This window comes from Helianthus annuus, chromosome 11, assembly GCF_002127325.2.
Source record: "Helianthus annuus cultivar XRQ/B chromosome 11, HanXRQr2.0-SUNRISE, whole genome shotgun sequence".
NCBI classification, from domain to species: Eukaryota; Viridiplantae; Streptophyta; class Magnoliopsida; order Asterales; family Asteraceae; genus Helianthus; species Helianthus annuus.
The window spans coordinates 5,496,174-5,516,455 of NC_035443.2; the positions used below are offsets into that span (position 1 = coordinate 5,496,174).

The following is a 20,282-nucleotide window of genomic DNA, read 5'->3' on the forward strand; positions in this document are numbered from 1 at the left end:
AAAATAAGACGAAAAAAATTCTTACAACTTCTATTGATGATGGGATCGCCATGAACAAGTTTAGTAGATCCTGCAAACTTAAAGATGGTATTTAAGAAACATGGGTCAATCATTATTGGTACTTCCAGCAGGTGAGTGATGGTGTTGGACATGTCTTCCTGATGAATAAAGTGTTGCCATCCAGAAGGGATTACCATTCGTGGTGTATATCAGGATTATTCCTATCACACCCCACTTTTCGAGGGGATTAATGTTACTGATAAATATAATCTTAAGAGAGGAAAAAACTTCTATCATTTCATCATATGTATTAGAGTAGATACTTAAAAAGTAAAACATATCACAGTACAATACAAAGTTTAACGGAAATTTTATAGAAATAAATCTTTACGTCAACATAAGTCTTTAAACCTTGATCTTTCTTTCCGGCATCTTCCTTCAACGACCATCTGAGATGCATGTTTAGAAAACATGTCAATTTTCATTGGTGTGTCCAGTAAACATATAATTTCATCAAATCATTTCAAAACATATCTAAACTTTCTGGTTTAAGAAGAAAATAATTATTTCAAAGTTTATGGTATATGTTGAAACCAACTAGTAATTCTTCTCTTACATTCTATATCATAACTGAATCGCATTTTCGCATGTGATAGTTACAGAAATTGATGGCTAATAAATATTAATAGCTACATAAGTTCATTAACTTTTTAAGTAATATGTGGGTGCAGTTTTTGTGTCTGTCGCTTGTTCTTTTTACGTATGTAATGTACGGTCTTTTGTTTAGCGATAGCAAGTATAAAAGTAATTAATTGTCGTCGATCATAATAAACTGAACGAACATAGAATAACCAATTAAAAATCCACTGACATTCCAAGTGAAGTGATATAACAATAAATGAGTTAATCTAGTTACATTCCGAAAAAAAAACATGCTATAACTGAATGTAAATAATATATATTGTCTTAAGATTGATCAATACGTCTCTGTAAAATAAAAATGTAATTGTAGGTCCCTTTTCGCGGAGGATTACGAACCTAAACCTTGGTTATTACAAACCTACTTAGCGAGTAGCGGAATCCAAGCTAGCAAGCAAACCGAAGTTAGTAGCAAAGAGAGAGAAACAAACACACAAGGGTTCACCGATTAACACAACTTGTAATTAATGCAAATGAAGGTTCGGTTACAAGCTCAATGTTACAGAAATGTTCTATAAACTCTCTAAGTGTGTGGTGAGTTCTGGACAGAATGCTCTTCAAGAAACTCTCTATCTCTCGGATGTTTCTTGTCTGTGTGTCTATCTGAAACTCAACACATGCATGGGTATTTATACCAGCCCAAGATGCTATGTCCGAAGGCATTCGACAGATGGTCCGAAGGATCATCTGTCGACACATGTTACACGAAAGGATCAGCATGGACTCGAAGGATCATCTTCGAGGTTCTAATGGTCGAACCCATGGTCGAACCTATATCTTTCGATCACCTCGAAGGATCAGGTATATTCCTTCGAGGCTATCCTTCGATCAGAACATCTTTCAACTGTTGTCCAAATCAAACCGGAGGATGGTTGACTTGGTCAACTTACAGACTGACAAGGACATCATTTACATACAGACCGAATACAGACAAAGTACAGACACAAGTGCACCAACAAACTCCCCCTTGGCTGTAGCTTTGTCTTTGTCTTCCAATAAATGTGGACTCGTCTTTGAACTTCGACGGTCTTTGGTCTTCGAGTTCTCAAAACTCTGATGTCCTTTCAAGTCTTCAAAGTCGGAGGATCTTCAAAGTCTTCACGTCTTGGAAAGCAGAGAGTGTATCAACAAACTACCCGTATCATGTAGGAAGTGTGTTGACAAACTCCCCCTTAACATAAGCTCCCCCTTGAGTTTATGCTCGTGAAAACACTTTATCTTTATGAAGTGAGATCCTTGTGGTGTTGATGATGGCCAGCGGCAACTCGATCATCTTCATCTCTTGAGCGCCTTCTCGTCGTGTCTTCATTCCAAAGCTTGTCATCGACCATGTTCTCCTAGCCTTTAGAATCTGCACATGCAAGAAATCTAAACGCGTAATGAGAACAACTGCTTGGAATATAGTATAAACAAATGACACACGAATGACCATGTCATAATCAAACACCGTCCGACAGTTTGAAAGTTTAAATTTGTCAATTTTAGTTTTTAACTTTCAAAACATGCAAATTTTGACCATTTATGAAGATTTAGTCAATTCGGTTTTCAGTCAGGTTTCAGGTAACGAAGACTCGAGCTCCAACATCGTACAATCGAAAATAAAGCAGAAATAAAATCTTTTTGGCTTTTATAAAGTTTATATTAAAACAAGCCTAAAATATTTTTGGTATTTTTGAAATTAAAAGACAACAATTTAAAATCCTTTGAGTGTTATCAAACGACATCACCGCTAATGTCGTGCTGATATGCCACCAAACGACGAAACTGTTTTAAAAGAAAAACAATAAAAGTTAAGCAGTAAATAAATATATCCAGACATTCTTTTTGTGAGTTTCGAGGGTAAGAGAATCATATCAGTGTACGGTCATGCCAAAACACTCTTGTTGTTCAATTAGTTAACATTAAGACAAGCATCCTATAACAATTATCGGTATTGTTGTCCACTTAAGCTCAACTTATCAGATGTAATCATGTTTAGAGGATACGTTAATGTGTGATTTATACTTACCGACCGGTGTTCATCCACATCACGACACATTCCCGTATCAAGGTATGCACGAGGGTTCATCTTACCGGTGAGTATACCGATTATCATCTGTTTGACCGTATAAAATGTGAGATACTCACTTATTTTGATTTGAAAACAAGTCCTATGTGATATAATCACTTATTGATGAGGAACTTGATTTTCATATGCATGAGGGCACAGGTGCAAGTCCATGAACAGGTCAGTACTTCCGTACAGCAGAGAGACGAACTTGACACCCGGATAAATGTGATATTTATCACTTATTTGATTGGACATGTGATTGTTTATCACTTATTGAGGTCGAATGCAGTATGTAAATATGTACACGTGTGTATAGTATCATGGAAGATCTAGACTTGCGTCCCCGTTATTTTTCGGTAAAAGATACAACCATGATACCCAGATGATAAGCAGCATAAAGACCGAATATCTCAGAACCTCGGCAATCTATCAAACGAAATTTCGGTACTAAGACCATATGCCAATGAATGGTTCCCACCTGATCTTCAGTCGATTAAGATTTATATCACCCTGCACACTTTAAAATGATTGTGAGCCTACCGATACATCTTATATAGAGCTGCTTATCGTTTTTCATTTAAGGTTTAAAGAGGTTTGGATAGACCACTGATGTACTATCATTTTCTCTTTTGCTCTCCAGGAAACTCATTTTTGATTTTCTATTGTTTTTGTGTTTTTGAAATTTTTCGATGTTTTTGTATTTTCAGATTTTTGGATTTACTCCCCCTAAAATCAATAAATTAAGACAAATTTAAAAACACAAAGATATTTACAAAAATGATTTTCCGATGTTGGTTTTACTCTTGCTTGACCTTAATGCCGTTTACCAATAATAAAAAGTCAAATCTTGATTTGTCAAAAGCTTTGGTAAATAAGTCGGCACGTTGGTCATCGGTGTGGACCTTAACAACATCGACTAGCCTTTTCTCAAAGCAATCACGTATGAAGTGATATTTGATTTCGATGTGTTTGGTCTTTGAATGCTGCACAGGATTTTTAGTGATATCTAAAGCAGCAGAATTATCAACGTAAATAGGAGTAGTTAGGAATTCAAAACCGTAGTCCCGCATCTGTTGTTGGATCCAAAGAACTTGTGAGCAACAACTTGAGGCAGCAATGTATTCAGCTTCGCATGTTGATGTAGCTACACACGTCTGCTTCTTGCACTGCCATGTGACTAGGCGATTTCCTAAGAACTGACATCCAGCCGTTGTGGATTTGCCGTCGATTTTGCATCCGCCAAAATCAGAATCACTGAAAGCTACCAATTCAAAGTTATTATCCCTAGGGTACCACAGACCGGTGTCAGGGTACGCCTTCAAATAACGAAAAATCCTTTTAACAGCAGCAAGATGTGAGGCCTTCGGGTTAACTTGATATCTGGCAAGCAGGCATGTTGGGTACATTATGTCTGGCCTTGATGCTGTGAGGTACATAAGAGATCCGATCATAGCGCGATAGATTGAAGGGCTAACAGCTTCTCCCTTCAAGTCTGGAGTGATTCCGTGATTAGTTGGCAATGGGGTACCAATGGGCGTTGCATCAGACATCTGGAACCGGCTCAAGATGTCACCAACATATTTAGTCTGATGGATGAATATCCCAGACTCTGTTTGTCGTACTTGTAGGCCCAAGAAAAAAGTCATTTCCCCCATAGCACTCATCTCGAATTTATCCTGCATAATGCGCTCGAATTCCCTACACAAGACATCATTAGTAGAACCAAAAATAATGTCATCAACGTATACCTGTACCAGAAGAAGATCTCCATCTTGTTCCTTGATGAAAAGAGTACAGTCGATAAGACCTCTACGAAAACCGTTCTCCAGCAGATAGTGAGATAAGGTTGCATACCAAGCTCGTGGTGCTTGATGAAGACCATAAAGAGCTTTGTTGAGCAACCAAACCCGATCGGGATGGATAGGATCTTCAAAACCTGGAGGCTGTTCGACGTACACCTCTTCTTCAACCACACCGTGTAAGAATGCACTTTTCACGTCCATCTGATAGACCTTGAATCCTTTGAAGGACGCATAGGCTAGAAAGATTCGAATTGCTTCGAGACGTGCAACAGGTGCATAGACTTCGTTGTAGTCAATTCCTTCAATCTGACGAAAACCTTGAACGACTAAACGTGCTTTGTTTCGGATAACAACTCCGCGGTCATCCTTTTTGCATTTGAAAACCCAACGGGTACCAATCTTCTTGTATCCAGCAGGTTTCTCTACGAGTTTCCAGACACCCAGCTTCTGGAATTGTTGCAGTTCTTCCTGCATTGCTTCAACCCAAGCGCTATCTTTCAAGGCTTCTTTCCATGTTCTTGGTTCTTCTTGTGAGACATAACACGCGAAGGACCAGTCGTTTTGTTGCCCGGATTCTCGAATAGCTGCATACAAGCCTGCATTGTTGTTGTTTCGCAACATGTTTCTTGTTTGTACGCCACTTTGCACATTTCCAATGATGTTTTGTTGAGGATGGGTATTATGAATCCTTGTTTCTGGATTATCTGGAACTGGAACATTTATACCCAGATTGTTGAGATTAAGATCAACAACCAATTCAAGACCCGGAATTGACGAAGAGGATGATGCAGTAGCCTCAGCTGTTCGATGAGCATCTACTGGAGGAGTACCCTCTGAAGTACCATGAACTGCTGTTGTAGGAGCTTCCTGATCTGCATCTAGAAATTCATCATCCTCTGAAGATTCGTTCAATTCGTTTGCATCATGAAAATCCTCATTGTTGAGAGTATTGTTGTTCACCAAAGAAGATGGTTCTTGATTAACAAGAATTGGACGAACCACCGGTGAAACTGTTGCATTGTCACTCTCGAAAAACATCCTAGCCGCAGTATTTTCTTCAACGGCTTCAACATTGATCGAATTGAAAAAGTCATCATACTCAAACATCCAAGGTTGACCCGGATTTTTGACTGGCAAAGTGTGCCTTTGTACTCTGACCTCAGACCATTCCTCGACCCTTTTAGTCTCTAGATTCCAGACTCGTAAGTTAGGGGTGGCATACCCAAGAAAGTATCCATCAATTGCTCTTGCCCCAAACTTTCCATTAGGATCGATTATAGTGCAAGGAGCTCCAAACGGTTCGAGATAAGACAAATCTGGTTTCCGTTTTTGAAGAAGCTCAAAGCAGGTCTTGTTGTGCCTTTTTACTGTAAGGACTCTATTCAATGTGTAACATGCAGAGGCCACAGCTTCAGTCCAGAATGGAATGGGTAACTGTGACTCTACCAACATTGTCCTAGCAGTCTCGATCAATGTGCGGTTCTTACGTTCAGCGACACCATTCTGTTGAGGAGTATAAGCTGCACTAAATTCATGAAGAATACCCTTTGAAGTGCAGAACTCCGTCATGGAATGATTTTTAAATTCAGTACCATTGTCGCTGCGTATCCGCCTAACCTTCAACTTATACAAATTCTCAATCTGAATGATCAAGTTTTTGATAATACCAAAGGTTTCACTCTTGTGTGCCATGAACGCAACCCAAGAAAATCTTGAATAATCATCAGTAACCACGAGGCAGTATTGATCACCCCGAATACTCTTGTGCTTGACAGGACCGAACAAATCCATGTGCAAGCGTTCAAGAGGAACTGCCACCGTGTTGATCTTCTTTGTAGGGTGCTTCTTCTTTGTTTGCTTTCCTTTCTGGCACGAAACACAGATGTCTTGAAGATGGAAATTTTTGAGGGGAACACCATTCACCAATTCATTTGAAACCAAATGATTCATTTTTCGTAAGTGAATGTGACCCATTCGTCTGTGCCAAGAGATAGTGTCTTTTTCTGTGGCTTTGGAAACGAAACAAGTTGCTTGTGCAGACGTAGTAATAGCCTGGCTCATATCAAGGACGTACAAATCATTTATCCTTGGAGCCGACAAGAGAATCCATTCTTTTGGAATTTTGAAGCCGGGTTTCAGCACATAACATCCATTAGCATCAAAGTGTACTGAAAATTTCTTGTCACAAATTTGAGAAACACTGAGAAGATTGTGATCAAGTTGTTGCACAAAATTGATCTTGTCAAAGCTGACAATCCCGTTAGATATCATTCCTTCTCCCGTTATGTATCCACCTTTATCTCCAGCAAAAGCAACATAACCTCCTCTAATAGATTTAACGTCGTAGAGAAGCTTCATGTCGCCTGTCATGTGCCTGGATGCCCCACTATCAACAATCCAATGACTACTGATAGTTCCTCCTGAAGCACCCTGCACATGAACTCAAATGATTAGTTGGAGATGGGGACCCAAGCCATTGTGGTCTTGGGTCTTCCATTTTCATCAATAACAATAACTTCTTGTCTTTGATGATTGGTGAATTGTGATGGTCCCCCTGATTTGACAACCGTTTTTGGTTTCCAGCTCTGTTTTGTTTCATCAGTATTTTTCTTTAAAATTTTAACTTCTTTGTTGTTAGAAGTTTTTGAATTATCTGATTTTACACAAACAGGTTGTTTTTGAACCACATCGGTTTTAATCGCTTTTTCTATCTTTTTGACCTGTTGGCGTTTCTGTTTCTTTTCCCTTTCTTTTACAAGGCGGGGATCTTGTTTTGTGGAAACAGTTGGCTTACGGTCAGTTTTGCCACGGGGATCATCAACCTTTCCTTTCTGCTTATGAAGATATGGGCAGTTTCTAATAATGTGCCCAATGGTTCCACATTCAAAACATGATCTTCGTTCTACAAACCCCGAAGAATCATGTGAACGTCTAGCCGATGATGTTGAACTTTGTGAACCCGAGGTACTAGGCTTTGAACTGCTTGGTTCATTTCTTTTCTCGACAATAGCTTTCTTGACAAAATCTAAGTTAGATTGGTTTTCAAACTTTTCAATTTTGTCTGTTCCCGTCGATTTCACAAAGTTAACATTTTTCTTCTTCTTTTGGTTCGGCTTCTTGTTAGCTTGAGCCGGTGTTTTACCTTTGGGTTTGGTGTGATTTTGCTGTGTTGGCACTGTTGGTAATTTCTTGTTACCAAATTGTTTTCGAATTTCAGCTTTTGGAATAGGAGGACACTGTGTAACTGTAACTTTAGGTCCTGCCTTTCCCAAGAACTTACTCGTCGAATTCTCAAAGACTTTGCAGATTAAGGATTGATTAACATTCTTAATGGGAAAATCTTTGTCTGAGTAAATTTTATCATCACCAACTAGAGTGTACAGCAAATTCACACTCTCCGGCTCTCCTGCAGATGTGGACTCAGTTGCAATAGTCTTAGCGGGTTGTACAGGGGGATCACATAGAATGTGATTCTCAAGAGGTATGTCCTCATTTTTGGCTACCGCATCAGACTTTGCTGGGACAGTATCGTCAGATTCATCATCAGACGAATCAGCATCCTCAATCACAACTGGAGGATCTTGACTCTGTTCAGCACTCACAAATGTATCTGCTGACACATCTGAATCTGAGGATACTTCCTTTTGGTATCCGAGTCCTGCAGCAAACTCCTTAACATCTAGAGGCACAGAAGGTTCAAAGAAAACCCTGTCCTCTTCATCAGGCATGGCATCATAATTATGTCTCACTGGAGGTGGACACTTCTTGTACCCTATGCATGTGACATCTCTCTTTTCCTTCTGAACATCAATGATGTGATCTAACACATAGCTAGAACTCAAATAACTGTCTAGCTTGAGTTGGATCGCATCACTTTCGGTTTTCACACAAGCCATCTCTTTTTGCATATTCTCAAGACGAGATATATACAAATTAATATCAGTTTGTTTTCTTGAAACCATTTTAGTCAGTTCAGTTTTATCCTTCTTTAATGTTTCAATTACTGACTTAAATTCTTTTTCATGGTTTTCATAAAACATGTTGGCTTCTGTGCATTTAGAGAGGTCCACAGTCAACTTCTGATTGTGGATGAATGTCACATCATATTTCTCTTGCAAAGCCTCATGCTTGCTTTGCAAGTCACACCAATCAGCACTCAAGGAACTATGTTTGTCTTGCAAGTCAAACAAACTAGCTTGTAAAGCATCATGTTTGGCTTGCAACTCAGACATATTTCCTTCCAAATCAGCACACCTAGCATGCAATCTATCACATTCATCACAGTTAATAGCAGTGGGTTCATCGACACATACCTGACTTGATGAACCGTCGACATTAGCCATAAAGGCTGAATGGAGAGAAGACGAAGAGTAAGCAGCCTGATCCACCAGAATAGATCTTCTTTGAGTTTCTGCTACAGCTTTCCCCAAGAGTTCATCAATGTCAATATCATCCGAAACATTAGATGTCTCACCCACATGATCATCACCAGAGTTGGATGATTCTTCATCAACACTCCTGCTGTATCCAGAGGAGTCTTCATCTTCAGACGATTCATCACCACTGGCAGAAGATTCTCCACCACTGGTGTGAACTAGCTCCTTCACAATCTGAGCAAAACATGCTGTTCCATCAGGAGCATCACCACCCAACTGGATTGACCAGTCACAACCTTCATCCACCTGAACGGCAAGTGCTCGGTTGGTTTGGTTGTTGACAGGCACCAATGTACGATCATTGTTTCTGTTCTGCTGGTTGCCTTGGTTCCTGAAGGGGTTTTGATTCCCGTGCTGGGCTGGCTTTGTGCACTCCCTTTTGAAGTGACCCCGTTCACCACAGTTGAAGCACTTAACAGCTTGCTTATCGAACCCATACTTGGTGTCTCGCTTACTTTCCAAGCTGGTTCTGCCAGTACTTTCCATCCAATCCTTTGCTCTTCTCACAGCACTCGCAAAGGCCCACTTGATGTCCATCAAGTCCATCTCTTCCTTATCAATCTGCCTGTAATCTTCTTGTGTCAGATTAATGTTTCCAATCTGACCTTCTATCAACCCACAGTACGCGCTCACTACAGTGTTAAGCAGCTCCATGTGTTCCTTAGCTACTTCTACACTGATTTTAGAAAAACTAGAAGTGTCAAGCTGTACTGTATTTTGCTTTGATTGTTGACCTGCAGCAGATGATGTTCCTCCATAACATGCATATTGTGGTTGTTGAGCAGGAGGAGGAGGAGGTGGTTGTATTGGATTTCCATACAGATCTGTGGTTGGAGGCGGCTTTACAGGAACTTGCACTGGATTGCCATACATATCCGTGCTTGTGACAAACGCCGTTTGAAGTGGAGCATGTGAACCGGCTTTTGCAGATGACGTAGTGGAGGTGCCATAATACATCTCTGGATTCTGTGGCACTGCAACTCTCTTTGCCTTCAACGTTTCTTCCTGATCCTTGTTCTCCAGAAGCTGCACGAAATCGTTGATATTTGTAGTTCTCAACGTTCCGTTGTACTTCAAGATTTCCAGGAAGTTATTCCATTGAGGAGGCAATGCATCGGCAAACTTCTTTACCACCTCTGTTGGAGTCGTTGTGACTTCAAAGTTGGTCAGCTCAGTAAGTAGGTGATAGAAACGGCTTGTCATATCTCCCAAGGACTCCTTATCCATACATGTGAAGCCATCGAATTCTTTCTTCAGTAGATCTCGTCGTAGTTGACGTGTGGCTTCATTACCTACTCCTCTTGTCTTCAATGCATCCCACAGCTTCTTCGTAGTCTTGAAACTGACGAACTGATGATAAATATCCTTGCTCAGTGCTTGAGTGAGAATAGCGTATGCTTTCTTTTCTAAGTCATACGTCTTCTTTTGATCCTCAGGAAGATCGGCAAATGTAGCTGTCGAAGAAGCAGCAACCTCGATAGTTTGATCGAATTCCGTAGTGAACCGCAACCACAACTCTGTATTTTGACCAAGAATATATGTATGGAAACGATCAACCCATCCTGGATATTCATGAAGATGCATCAACTTTGGAGGCCTGTTCAAACTTCCGGTTTCACTTTCGCTTAGTAGAAGACTTTGAATACTCGGAGTTTGATTTGAAACAAAAGCCCATTGACCAGCTGGAGTGGCATTTGTTTGTGAGGATGTAGATACTGGTGATTCGGCCCATGATGGAGATTGACTGGTATTCATGTATTTTCCACTGTCTGGAGCCGGACTTCCCCACCAACTCGGATTCATGATAGATGAGCAAAATAAATGCTAAGTAAGAATGATCCAAAGATACACAGCCGAAGGATCCTGGTCGAAGGATCTGAAATCACAGAAACTTGTTAACAATAAACAAACCTCAATCGAAAGATATAACCTTGTTCGAAGGATCAACAGTACTCGAAAGATTACTGTTGACTCTCGAACAATGATTTCGAAAGATTCAAGAACTCGAAAGATTCCCTTTGAAAGATCCTTATCTTTCGAGCCAAATCCTTATCTTTCGAATAACAGATCTCGAACGACTCACCAATACGAAGGATCCTAATCTTTCGGACACTAATCTTTCGAAAAGATTCCTTTCTCGAAGGATATGTTTCAGACTTCGAAGGATGGGTCGAAGGATATAAATCTTTCGAGCCCTCCTTGATCGAAAGATATCGAAGGATGATCTTTCGATGTCGAAAGATATCTTTCGAGAAGCTCTGACACAACTGACTTTGATGTGATAGGTTGGTGAAAAGGTGATGGGTTGGTGTACCAACTTTCGGCAGAATGGATGGTTCTGCAACAACTTTTCACCAAACTTTTTGACTTTCAAAAAAATTTACCAAAATAGGCAAACCATATCCTCAAGTCCAGTTCACCGGAATGATAACCGGAATGTGGCCGGAAAAATCAAAGTTTCACAAACACGATTTTTATGTTACCCAAACCGACTTTAAACACTCCCGGTTAGTTTAGACACGTTTTTACTCAAAGAAAAAGCAAGAAAACAAGTAAAAACAGGTGCAAAACCAAGTGTTTCAACACACCACAACTTGTAAAAACCCGGTTTTAAACAAGGTAAAGAGCCAGGCTCTGATACCACTTGTAGGTCCCTCTCTGGTGGATGACGAACCTCAAACCTTGTTATACAAACCTACTAGCGAGTGCGGAATCCAAGCTAGCAAGCAAACCGAGTTAGTAGCAAGAAGAGAAACAAACACACAAGGGTTCACCGATTAACACAACTTGTATTAATGCAAATGAAGGTTCGGTTACAAGCTCAATGTTTACAGAAATGTTCTATAAACTCTCTAAGTGTGTGTGTGAGTTCTGGACAGAATGCTCTCAAGAAACTCTCTATCTCTCGGATGTTTCTGTCTGTGTGTCTATCTGAAACTCAACACATGCATGGGTATTTATACCCAGCCCAAGATGCTATGTCCGAAGGATTCGACAGATGGTCCGAAGGATCATCTGTCGACCACATGTTACACGAAAGATCAGCATGGACCTCGAAGGATCATCCTTCGAGGTCTAATGGTCGAACCATGGTCGAACCATATCTTTCGATCACCTCGAAGGATCAGGTATATCCTTCGAGGCTATCCTTCGATCAGAACATCTTTCAACTGTTGTCCAAATCAAACCGGAGGATGGTTGACTTGGTCAACTTACAGGACTGACAAGGACATCGTTTACATACAGACCGAATACAGACAAAGTACAGACACAAGTGCACCAACAAGTGGTTCTCATGGTTCTTACAACTGAGGGTGGTTTTCATTTTAGCGGCTCCCTACACACACACACACATATATATATATATATATATATATAATATATATATATATAGAGAGAGAGAGAGAGAGAGAGAGAGAGAGTAGGGTTCGCAAGGAAAGTGTGTTTTTCCTAGAAAGTCTAGGAAGCGATCTGGTCCATCCGATTGGTGTGTTTAAGGGTTGAGATTAAATCAATGGCAATCTTGTAATATTTGAGTTTAATTAATTGATTGTTTTAAATGAGTATGGGCAATTTTGTCAATGGCCGTGTTTTAAATCAATTAGATAACCGCCCAATTCCTAAATTCAAGCGATTTTCCCTCTCTCTCTCTCCAAACCCATCTTGGAAACCCCAATCCCTACCAAAAATAACTACAATCATGGAAGAAGATAACTTTAGAAACGATGGAGAGCACCGGATCAAATTAAAACACTTCTCCATCTCCACCATCTCCGAGTTCATCATCACCATTCAAATATTGTTCTTATCATCTCCGTTTTCTTGACGATGTGTTTTAACAGCAAGCAAATTAATACAGTTGTGTTTTAGCAGCAAGCAGATTCATACAGTTGTGGTTTAGCATCCAGAGTCATACAGATGTGTTTTTACAGCAAGCAGATTCATACAGTTGTGTTTTAGCATTCAGATTCATACAGATGTGTTTTAACAGCAAACAGATTTATACAGTTGTGTTTTAACAGCAAGCAGATTCATACAGATGTGTTTTAACAGCAAACAAATTCACACAGTTGTGTTTTAGCATTCAGATTCATACAGTTGTGTTTTAGCATCCAGATTCATATAAATGTGTTTTAACAGCAAGCAGATTCATACAGTTGTGTTTTAGCATTCAGATTCATACAGTTGTGTTTTAGCATCCAGATTCATACAGATGTGTTTTAACAGCAAGCAGATTCATACAGTTGTGTTTTAGCATTCAGATTCATACAGTGGTGTTTTAACAGCAAACAGATTCATACAGTTGTGTTTTAACAGCAAGCAGATTCATACACTTGTGTTTTAGCATTCAGATTCATACAGTTGTGTTTTAACAGCAATCAGATTTATACAGTTGTGTTTTAACAGCAATCAGATTCATACACTGTGTTTTACCATCTTTATATTGTGGGATCTATAAAAAAATTGACTTTAGCCCTGTAAACTGTTAAAACACAGCACCAAGAACATGACTTTAGCCCTGTAAACTGTTAAAACACAGCACCAAGAACATGCTGATAAATTCCAGTAATCTTCTGAACAATGGAATATGCGATGTAATGTGACATGGAATTTTAGTTAATGAACACATTGACTTCCAGATTTGAATTCGAAAATAATAAAAATTCCGAAAATTATGGAATTTTAGTTAATGAAGATACATTCCAAAAATAAAATCAAAATGTGAAATTACATGATAGCCCTTCTACTTAAAATCCCTCAATGACACATGTCCAATTCTTATTCCTTCCTAGACTTTCTAGGAAAAATAGACTTTCCACCAAACTCCTACTCTATATATATATATATATGTAGGATAAGGATCATGTGAGAAGTAGTAGGCTAATTGAGAAACTTGAGAAGCATTCTGGACCACACATTTTCTCAAGCTTTTCGTAATATACACATATGTATAGTTTAAAATTGACTATATACATATGTGTATAATTCAATATACATATATGTATATACTCAATTTTAAACTATACATATGTGTATATTACGAAAAACTTAGAAAAATGTGTGGTCCAGAATGCTTCTCAAGTTTCTCAAAAAGGGTGGACTTCTCTTAGGATCCCTACCCTATATATGTATATATATATATATATATATATATATATATATATATAGGGAGAAGATCATGCGAGAACCACCTCTTATTGTGAGAACCGCGAGAACCAGTGTGAACACACCAAAAATGCCTAAAAATAGCTAAAAATCACATAAAAAATTTTTTTTTGATTTTTTTAATATTTTTTAGGTTAAAATCGCTACTTTTCGAATCAAAAAAAAAAAAATTTTTTTTTTAATTTTTTTTTTTTAAAAAATTTTTTTTTTTTTTTTGCTTCGAAAAGTAGCGATTTTAACCTAAAAAATATTAAAAAAATCAAAAAAAAATTTTTAGATTTTTTTTTGATTTTTTTAGATTTTTTTTAGATTTTTTTAGGTTTTTTGGGGGTTTAGTTTTTAGCATTTTAGCTTGGGTGGGGGGGGGTTAGGTTTTGGGGGGGTGGGGGAGGGGGGTTTAGGTTTTTGGGGGGGGGGGTGGGGGTTAGGTTTTTTTTAGGTTTTTTTAGCTTGGGGGGGGTTAGGTTTTTTTTGGGGGGGGGGGGGGTTTAGGTTTTTTTGGGGGGGGGGGGGGTTAGGTTTTTTTTAGGTTTTTTTAGGTTTTTTTTTAGGTTTTTTTAGCTTGGGGGGGGGGGGTTAGGTTTTTTTGGGGGGGGGGGTTAGGTTTTTTTTGGGTGGGGGGGGGTGGGGGGTTTAGGTTTTTGGGGGGGGGGGTGGGGGTTAGGTTTTTTTTAGGTTTTTTAGCTATTTTAGGTTGTGTTCACATTGGTTCTCAAGGTTCTCACAATAAGGGTGGTTCTCGCATGAGCTCCTCCCTATATATATATATATATATATATATATATATATATATATATATATATATATATATATATATATATATATATATACACTGCGTTATACTTTTCGTCTTTTTGACAAGTTACATACTCTCATGTTTTATCTTATTTTTGTTCTAAAACTTGAGTGAACAGATGCTTGAGTTTAATTATTATCCATATTCTACAAAATAATAAAACATAATGACCGGGTTTAATTATTATCCGTATTCTAAAACCGTATGTTTAACAGGTTGGAACTGAACATCGGATGTGTAGTCGAAACGCAGAAACGTCAATAGTCTTTGAACGTCAATAGTTGGTTGAAGATTGGTACAAATTTGAACGATTCAACATACATGTTGGAACGATGGAACTTCTATTGAACGATGGAAATTGGAAAGCCGCTTTGGAGTTTGGTACACACCAGATTATAATTAGGGCATGTTTGGCTAAGCTTTTTGAACCAACTTATTGACTTATTAGCTTTCTCAAAAAGCTAATAAGGAGATTTTGTGTTTGGCAAACCTAAAAGGACCTTTCAAAATGACTTTTTGTAAAGGAGAAAAAGTCATTTTTGAGAAGTTAGGATGGTGTGATTTTTTGAGCAACTTATAACTTTTTAAGCCCTTTTAGTCATTTTACATCAATAAGCGAAGCCAAACACTTTTTAAAAAACAACTTATTGACTTATTGGCTGTTCCCACCCTATAAGCTAATCCAAACATTTTTTTTAAAAACTCTTTCAAAAAGTCATAAGTTAACAATTCATTTTCACAAAGAGTTCCTTTTAGGTTAAATAAGCTTAGCCAAACATGCCCACAATGAGGAGTTTGAAACTCAAAATTGAACACGGGTAAAAACCGGTTTATCGGTATGCACCGGTAATACCATATTTTTCGACGGTTTGAAACTAAACCATTATCATAATTAGACCGGACTTTATCGTACCAGTCATGTCTTCAACGCCCGATTCAACTAGTAATACCGATCAGTTTGAACCAGTATTTAAAACATTACATATAACAAATCCAACAATCACTTTATAGTTCACACTCATAAACCTAAACACGAAATAAATTTCTATCATAATTGGTATAGGAAACTAACAAAGTAACACTCTTTGCGTATGAAACACAATGTTGCCATTAAAGATGAAATTTTGAGAATCAATGCAAGTAGAATAAAATAGCCATTGAAAAGCCTAAAATAGAGTAAAAAATTGAAACCAGAACGTGTTGAGCTGTAAGTGTAGACACTACACTACACACCTTCATATATATCAAATCACCGACTCTGTGTTCTTCTTCTTCATAACCAGTGAAGAAGATAAAATATCATTCATCAATAACTTACATTCTACCATACGCAACTTCAATTTCAAGTTTCCACTGATTCAGATCCACCACACACTGTTCAAATCGCACTTTCAACTTTCAATCCTGCAACTGTGTGGAGTAATTTCGAAAAAGGTAAACTCGCTTTTGCATCTTCAAGTTTCAACTGGAATCTATGCTAGCATCTAGTTCTATAACTAAGTTAATCAGCTCTCATTGCTTGATTTACTTCTCTATTTGAACCTGTTAACGATTTTGATCGGAATTGATTGTGTTACGCATTGCGGAAGTGTTTCTGGTTTCAGATCTGTAGTTGATTTGTTGATTCGGTATGTTACGTGCTTGACTGCTTGTTGATTTGATTTAGGTTAACTGATGATTTGATTTAGGTTAACTTAGGTTAACTTGTTGATTTGATTTAGGTTAACTGATTAGTGATTACGGAACAAAATGCCGTTCTGTTTGAGTTCGTTTCATAACCTAGGGTTTCGGTAGTTGATTAGGTTAATCATTTAAGTTTGAATGTTTTATTGTTGATGAGCTGGTTTTTGTTTTCTCTGCTTTGAAAGTGAGTTATAGATCTGTACGATTTAGATCACTATTAGATTAACTGATTACTGATTACGAAACGAAATGTCGTTCCGTTTTAGACTTTAGTTCGTTTCATAACCTAGGGTTTCGGTAGTTGATTAGGTTAATCATTTGAGTTTGAATGTTTTATTGTTGATGAGCTGATTTTTGTTTTCTATGCTTTGAAAGTGAGTTTTAGATCTGTACGATTTAGATCACTATTAGATTAACTGATTACTGATTACGAAACGAAATCTCGTTTCGTTTTAGTTCGTTTCATAACCTAGGGTTTCGGTAGTTGATTAAGTTAATTGTTTAAGTTTGAATGTTTTATTGTTGATGAGCTGGTTTTTGTTTTCTCTGCTTTGAAAGTGAGTTTTAGATCTGTACGATTTAGATCACTATTAGAATAACTGATTACTGATTACGAAACGAAATGTCGTTTCGTTTTAGTTCGTTTCATAACCTAGGGTTTTGGTAGTTGTATTGTTAATTTGTTATGCATCTGTTTAAAGTTGATTAGAGATTTAGATTTATCATTTAAGTTTGAATGTTAGTTACCGATGAGCTGGTATTGTGTTTCTACTTTGTGAATGAGTTTTAGATCTGTACAGTTCGTATGTGTTTCTGCTTTGGAAAAGAGTTTTAGATCTGTAGAATTTGGATCACTATTAGATTAACTGATTAGCGATTACGAAACAAAATGCCATTCGGTTTATTTCAGTTCATATATCCTAGGGTTTTGGTAGTTGTATTGTTATGTATCTGTTCAAAGTTGATTAGATTAATCATTTAAGTTTGTATGTTTTACTGTTGATGAGCTGGTTTTTGTATTTCTGCTTTGAAAATGAGTTTTAGATCTGTAGAACTTAGATTACTATCAAGTTAGATCTACGATTTAACATTTGATGTGCATTTCTATGTTTGAATTGTTACAGATCGGCCTCTAATTTACGTTTCGTAAGGGAATAAATCATGTTTCGGCAATCGCCACGCAGAAACGGTAGAAGTAAAGGATTGAAGATAAAGCATGTGTTGCAGATCTGTGTATTGCTTGGTGTGAGTGTATGGTTGTTGTATCAGCTACAACATTCTGGTAATAAGAAACCAGGATCATCGACAAGCGTCTCCGAGAGGTTGCAAAATGATGGTAATGATGATTTGATAAAGTTAGGGAGAAAGGGGCTTAATCCTAAGGTGGATGAAGCAAATGATGACCGTCATGAAGATGAAGAAGTCGATGAAAATAACGCTGAGGGGGTTCGGGACCATGACATTGAGAGAAGTGAGGAGGATGAAGGCGGCAAACAGGAGAGAATTGAAGAGGTGAACGGTGTGAGAGATGCTGATGAGAGTGAGAATAAAGACGATGGAGAAGATAACAAAGAAAAGGAGGATGCGATTGAAAAGATGAACCAGACTGAAAATAGGAGCGTAGATGATGATAACAAGGAAGTAACGAAGACCGATGAACAAGATGGTAAACAGAATGAACATAGTGAAAGTGAAGAAACCAAACCGGACGTTGAAGATAACAACAATGAACAAGATAAGATCAGAGACGAAAACGGAAAAGGAGATGATGTTTCGAGTGAAGTGGTTGATGAATCTCAGAAGACAGCGGAAACAGAGTCGAAAGAGCAAACTGTATTTACCGACTCTACGAACATAAATTCTGACCCGAATTCAGAACAAGGCGAGTCAACGCAGACAGAGTCAACGGAGCATACTGAAAGCACGGACTCTACCAACAATGGAGCAAGTTCAGCGGAGACTGAGTCAACTCATACGGAGATGAAGGAGCAAACTGAAGGTACCAACTCTCCCAACAACGAAGCAAGTTCAGAGTCAAACTCAACGCAAAATGAGTCAACACAACAACAAACTGAAGGTACAGAGTCCACAAATAGTGAATCAAATTCAGATGTGAATTCAACACCAAACGAGTCAACACAAACAGAGTCCAAGGAGCAAAGTGAAAGTAACAAAAATGAAGAAAATTCAGACTCGAGCCCAGCACAAAACGAGTCAACACAGACCGTCTCCAACAAGCTAGTTGAGAGCACAGAGTCGACCAATACAGGAGAAAGTTCAGACTCAAACTCAGCACAAACTGAGTCAGCACAGACCGAGTCCAAGGAGCAAAGTGGGAATACCGATGATGGAGCAAGTTCAGACTCAAATTCAGCACAAACCGAGTTAACACAGACCGAGTCCAAGGAGCAAACCACCAGCACAGACTCTTCCAGCAATGGAGAAAGTTCGGATTCGAAGTCACCACAAAGTGAGTCAACCCAGACAGGGTCTGAGGGGCAAACTCAATCTGCAGACTCCAACAATGGAGCAACTGGTTCAAACTCAGCAGAAAACGAGTCAACCCAGGAGCAAACTCAAAGTACAGAGATTACAAACAATGGAGCAAATTCCGATTCGAACTCAGCACAAAATGAGTCAGCCCAGACTGAGTCCAAGGTGGAAACTCCAACTACAGATTCCACTAACAATGGACCAAGTTCAGATTCTAACTCAGCACAAAGCGAGTCAACTCAGACAGAGTCCAATGAACAAACACAAAGCAAAGACACCAACAACGATAGTGCTAACTCAGAATCAAACTCGACCCAAAGCGAGTCAACTCAGACAGAGTCCAATGAGCAAACACAAAGTACAGACACCAATAACAATGGTGCTAGCTCAGAGTCAAACTCAGCACAAAGCGAGTCAACCCAGACAGAGTCTAATGAGCAAGCGCAAAGCACAGACACTAACAACAATGTAGCTAGCTCAGAATCAAACTCGGCACAAAGCAAGTCAACCCAGACAGAGTCCAATGAGCAAACGCAAAGCACAGACACTAACAACAATGGTGCTAACTCAGAATCAAACTCAGTACAAAGCGAGTCAACTCAGACAGAGTCCAATGAGCAAACGCAAAGCACAAACACCAACAACGATAGTGCTAGCTCAGAATCAAACTCATCACAAAGCGAGTCAACCCAGGCCGAGTCCAACGAGCAAACTAAAGGTTCGGAATCTACCAACAATGTAACCACAGAGCTCGCGAGCACAAACTCAAGTAACAACAATGAGAACAACGGAGTAGAGGAACATAAAAGCGGTGAAGGAGCACAAGAAGCTTCAAACGAAAGCAACAACAGTGTAGATTCTTCATCAAACAACAGAGGGTCGGAACAGAGTGTATCAACACCGGAGATTGGAAATGAAGCAAACGGCAGCAGCCATGATACTGCAGCTGCAGCGTAGAGTCTTTGTTTTACATCTTATAAGGTATATTTAAGTTTCGGTTTCATTCTTTTGTGTTCTATATATAGCTAATATAATATAATGTATGACTGTTTGGTTGCGTATGCCAACATTAGGAAACAATTAATTAAAATCATGGAGTCGAAATTTCTCATTTTGTTTCACGGTTTTTATAAGGAATAACATTAACATTTGGATTA

General features: G+C 38.6%; 1 protein-coding gene across 1 annotated transcript; it reads left to right on the forward strand.

The window, feature by feature from the left end:
- The first annotated feature begins 16,057 nt into the window (after positions 1–16,057).
- On the forward strand, positions 16,058–20,282 carry LOC110889322 (dentin sialophosphoprotein). The gene is made up of 2 exons (XM_022136834.2): positions 16,058–16,383; positions 17,757–20,282. The coding sequence occupies exon 2, from the start codon at positions 17,794–17,796 to the stop codon at positions 20,080–20,082; it is 2,289 nt and encodes a 762-aa protein (XP_021992526.1). The 5' UTR covers positions 16,058–16,383; positions 17,757–17,793; the 3' UTR covers positions 20,083–20,282.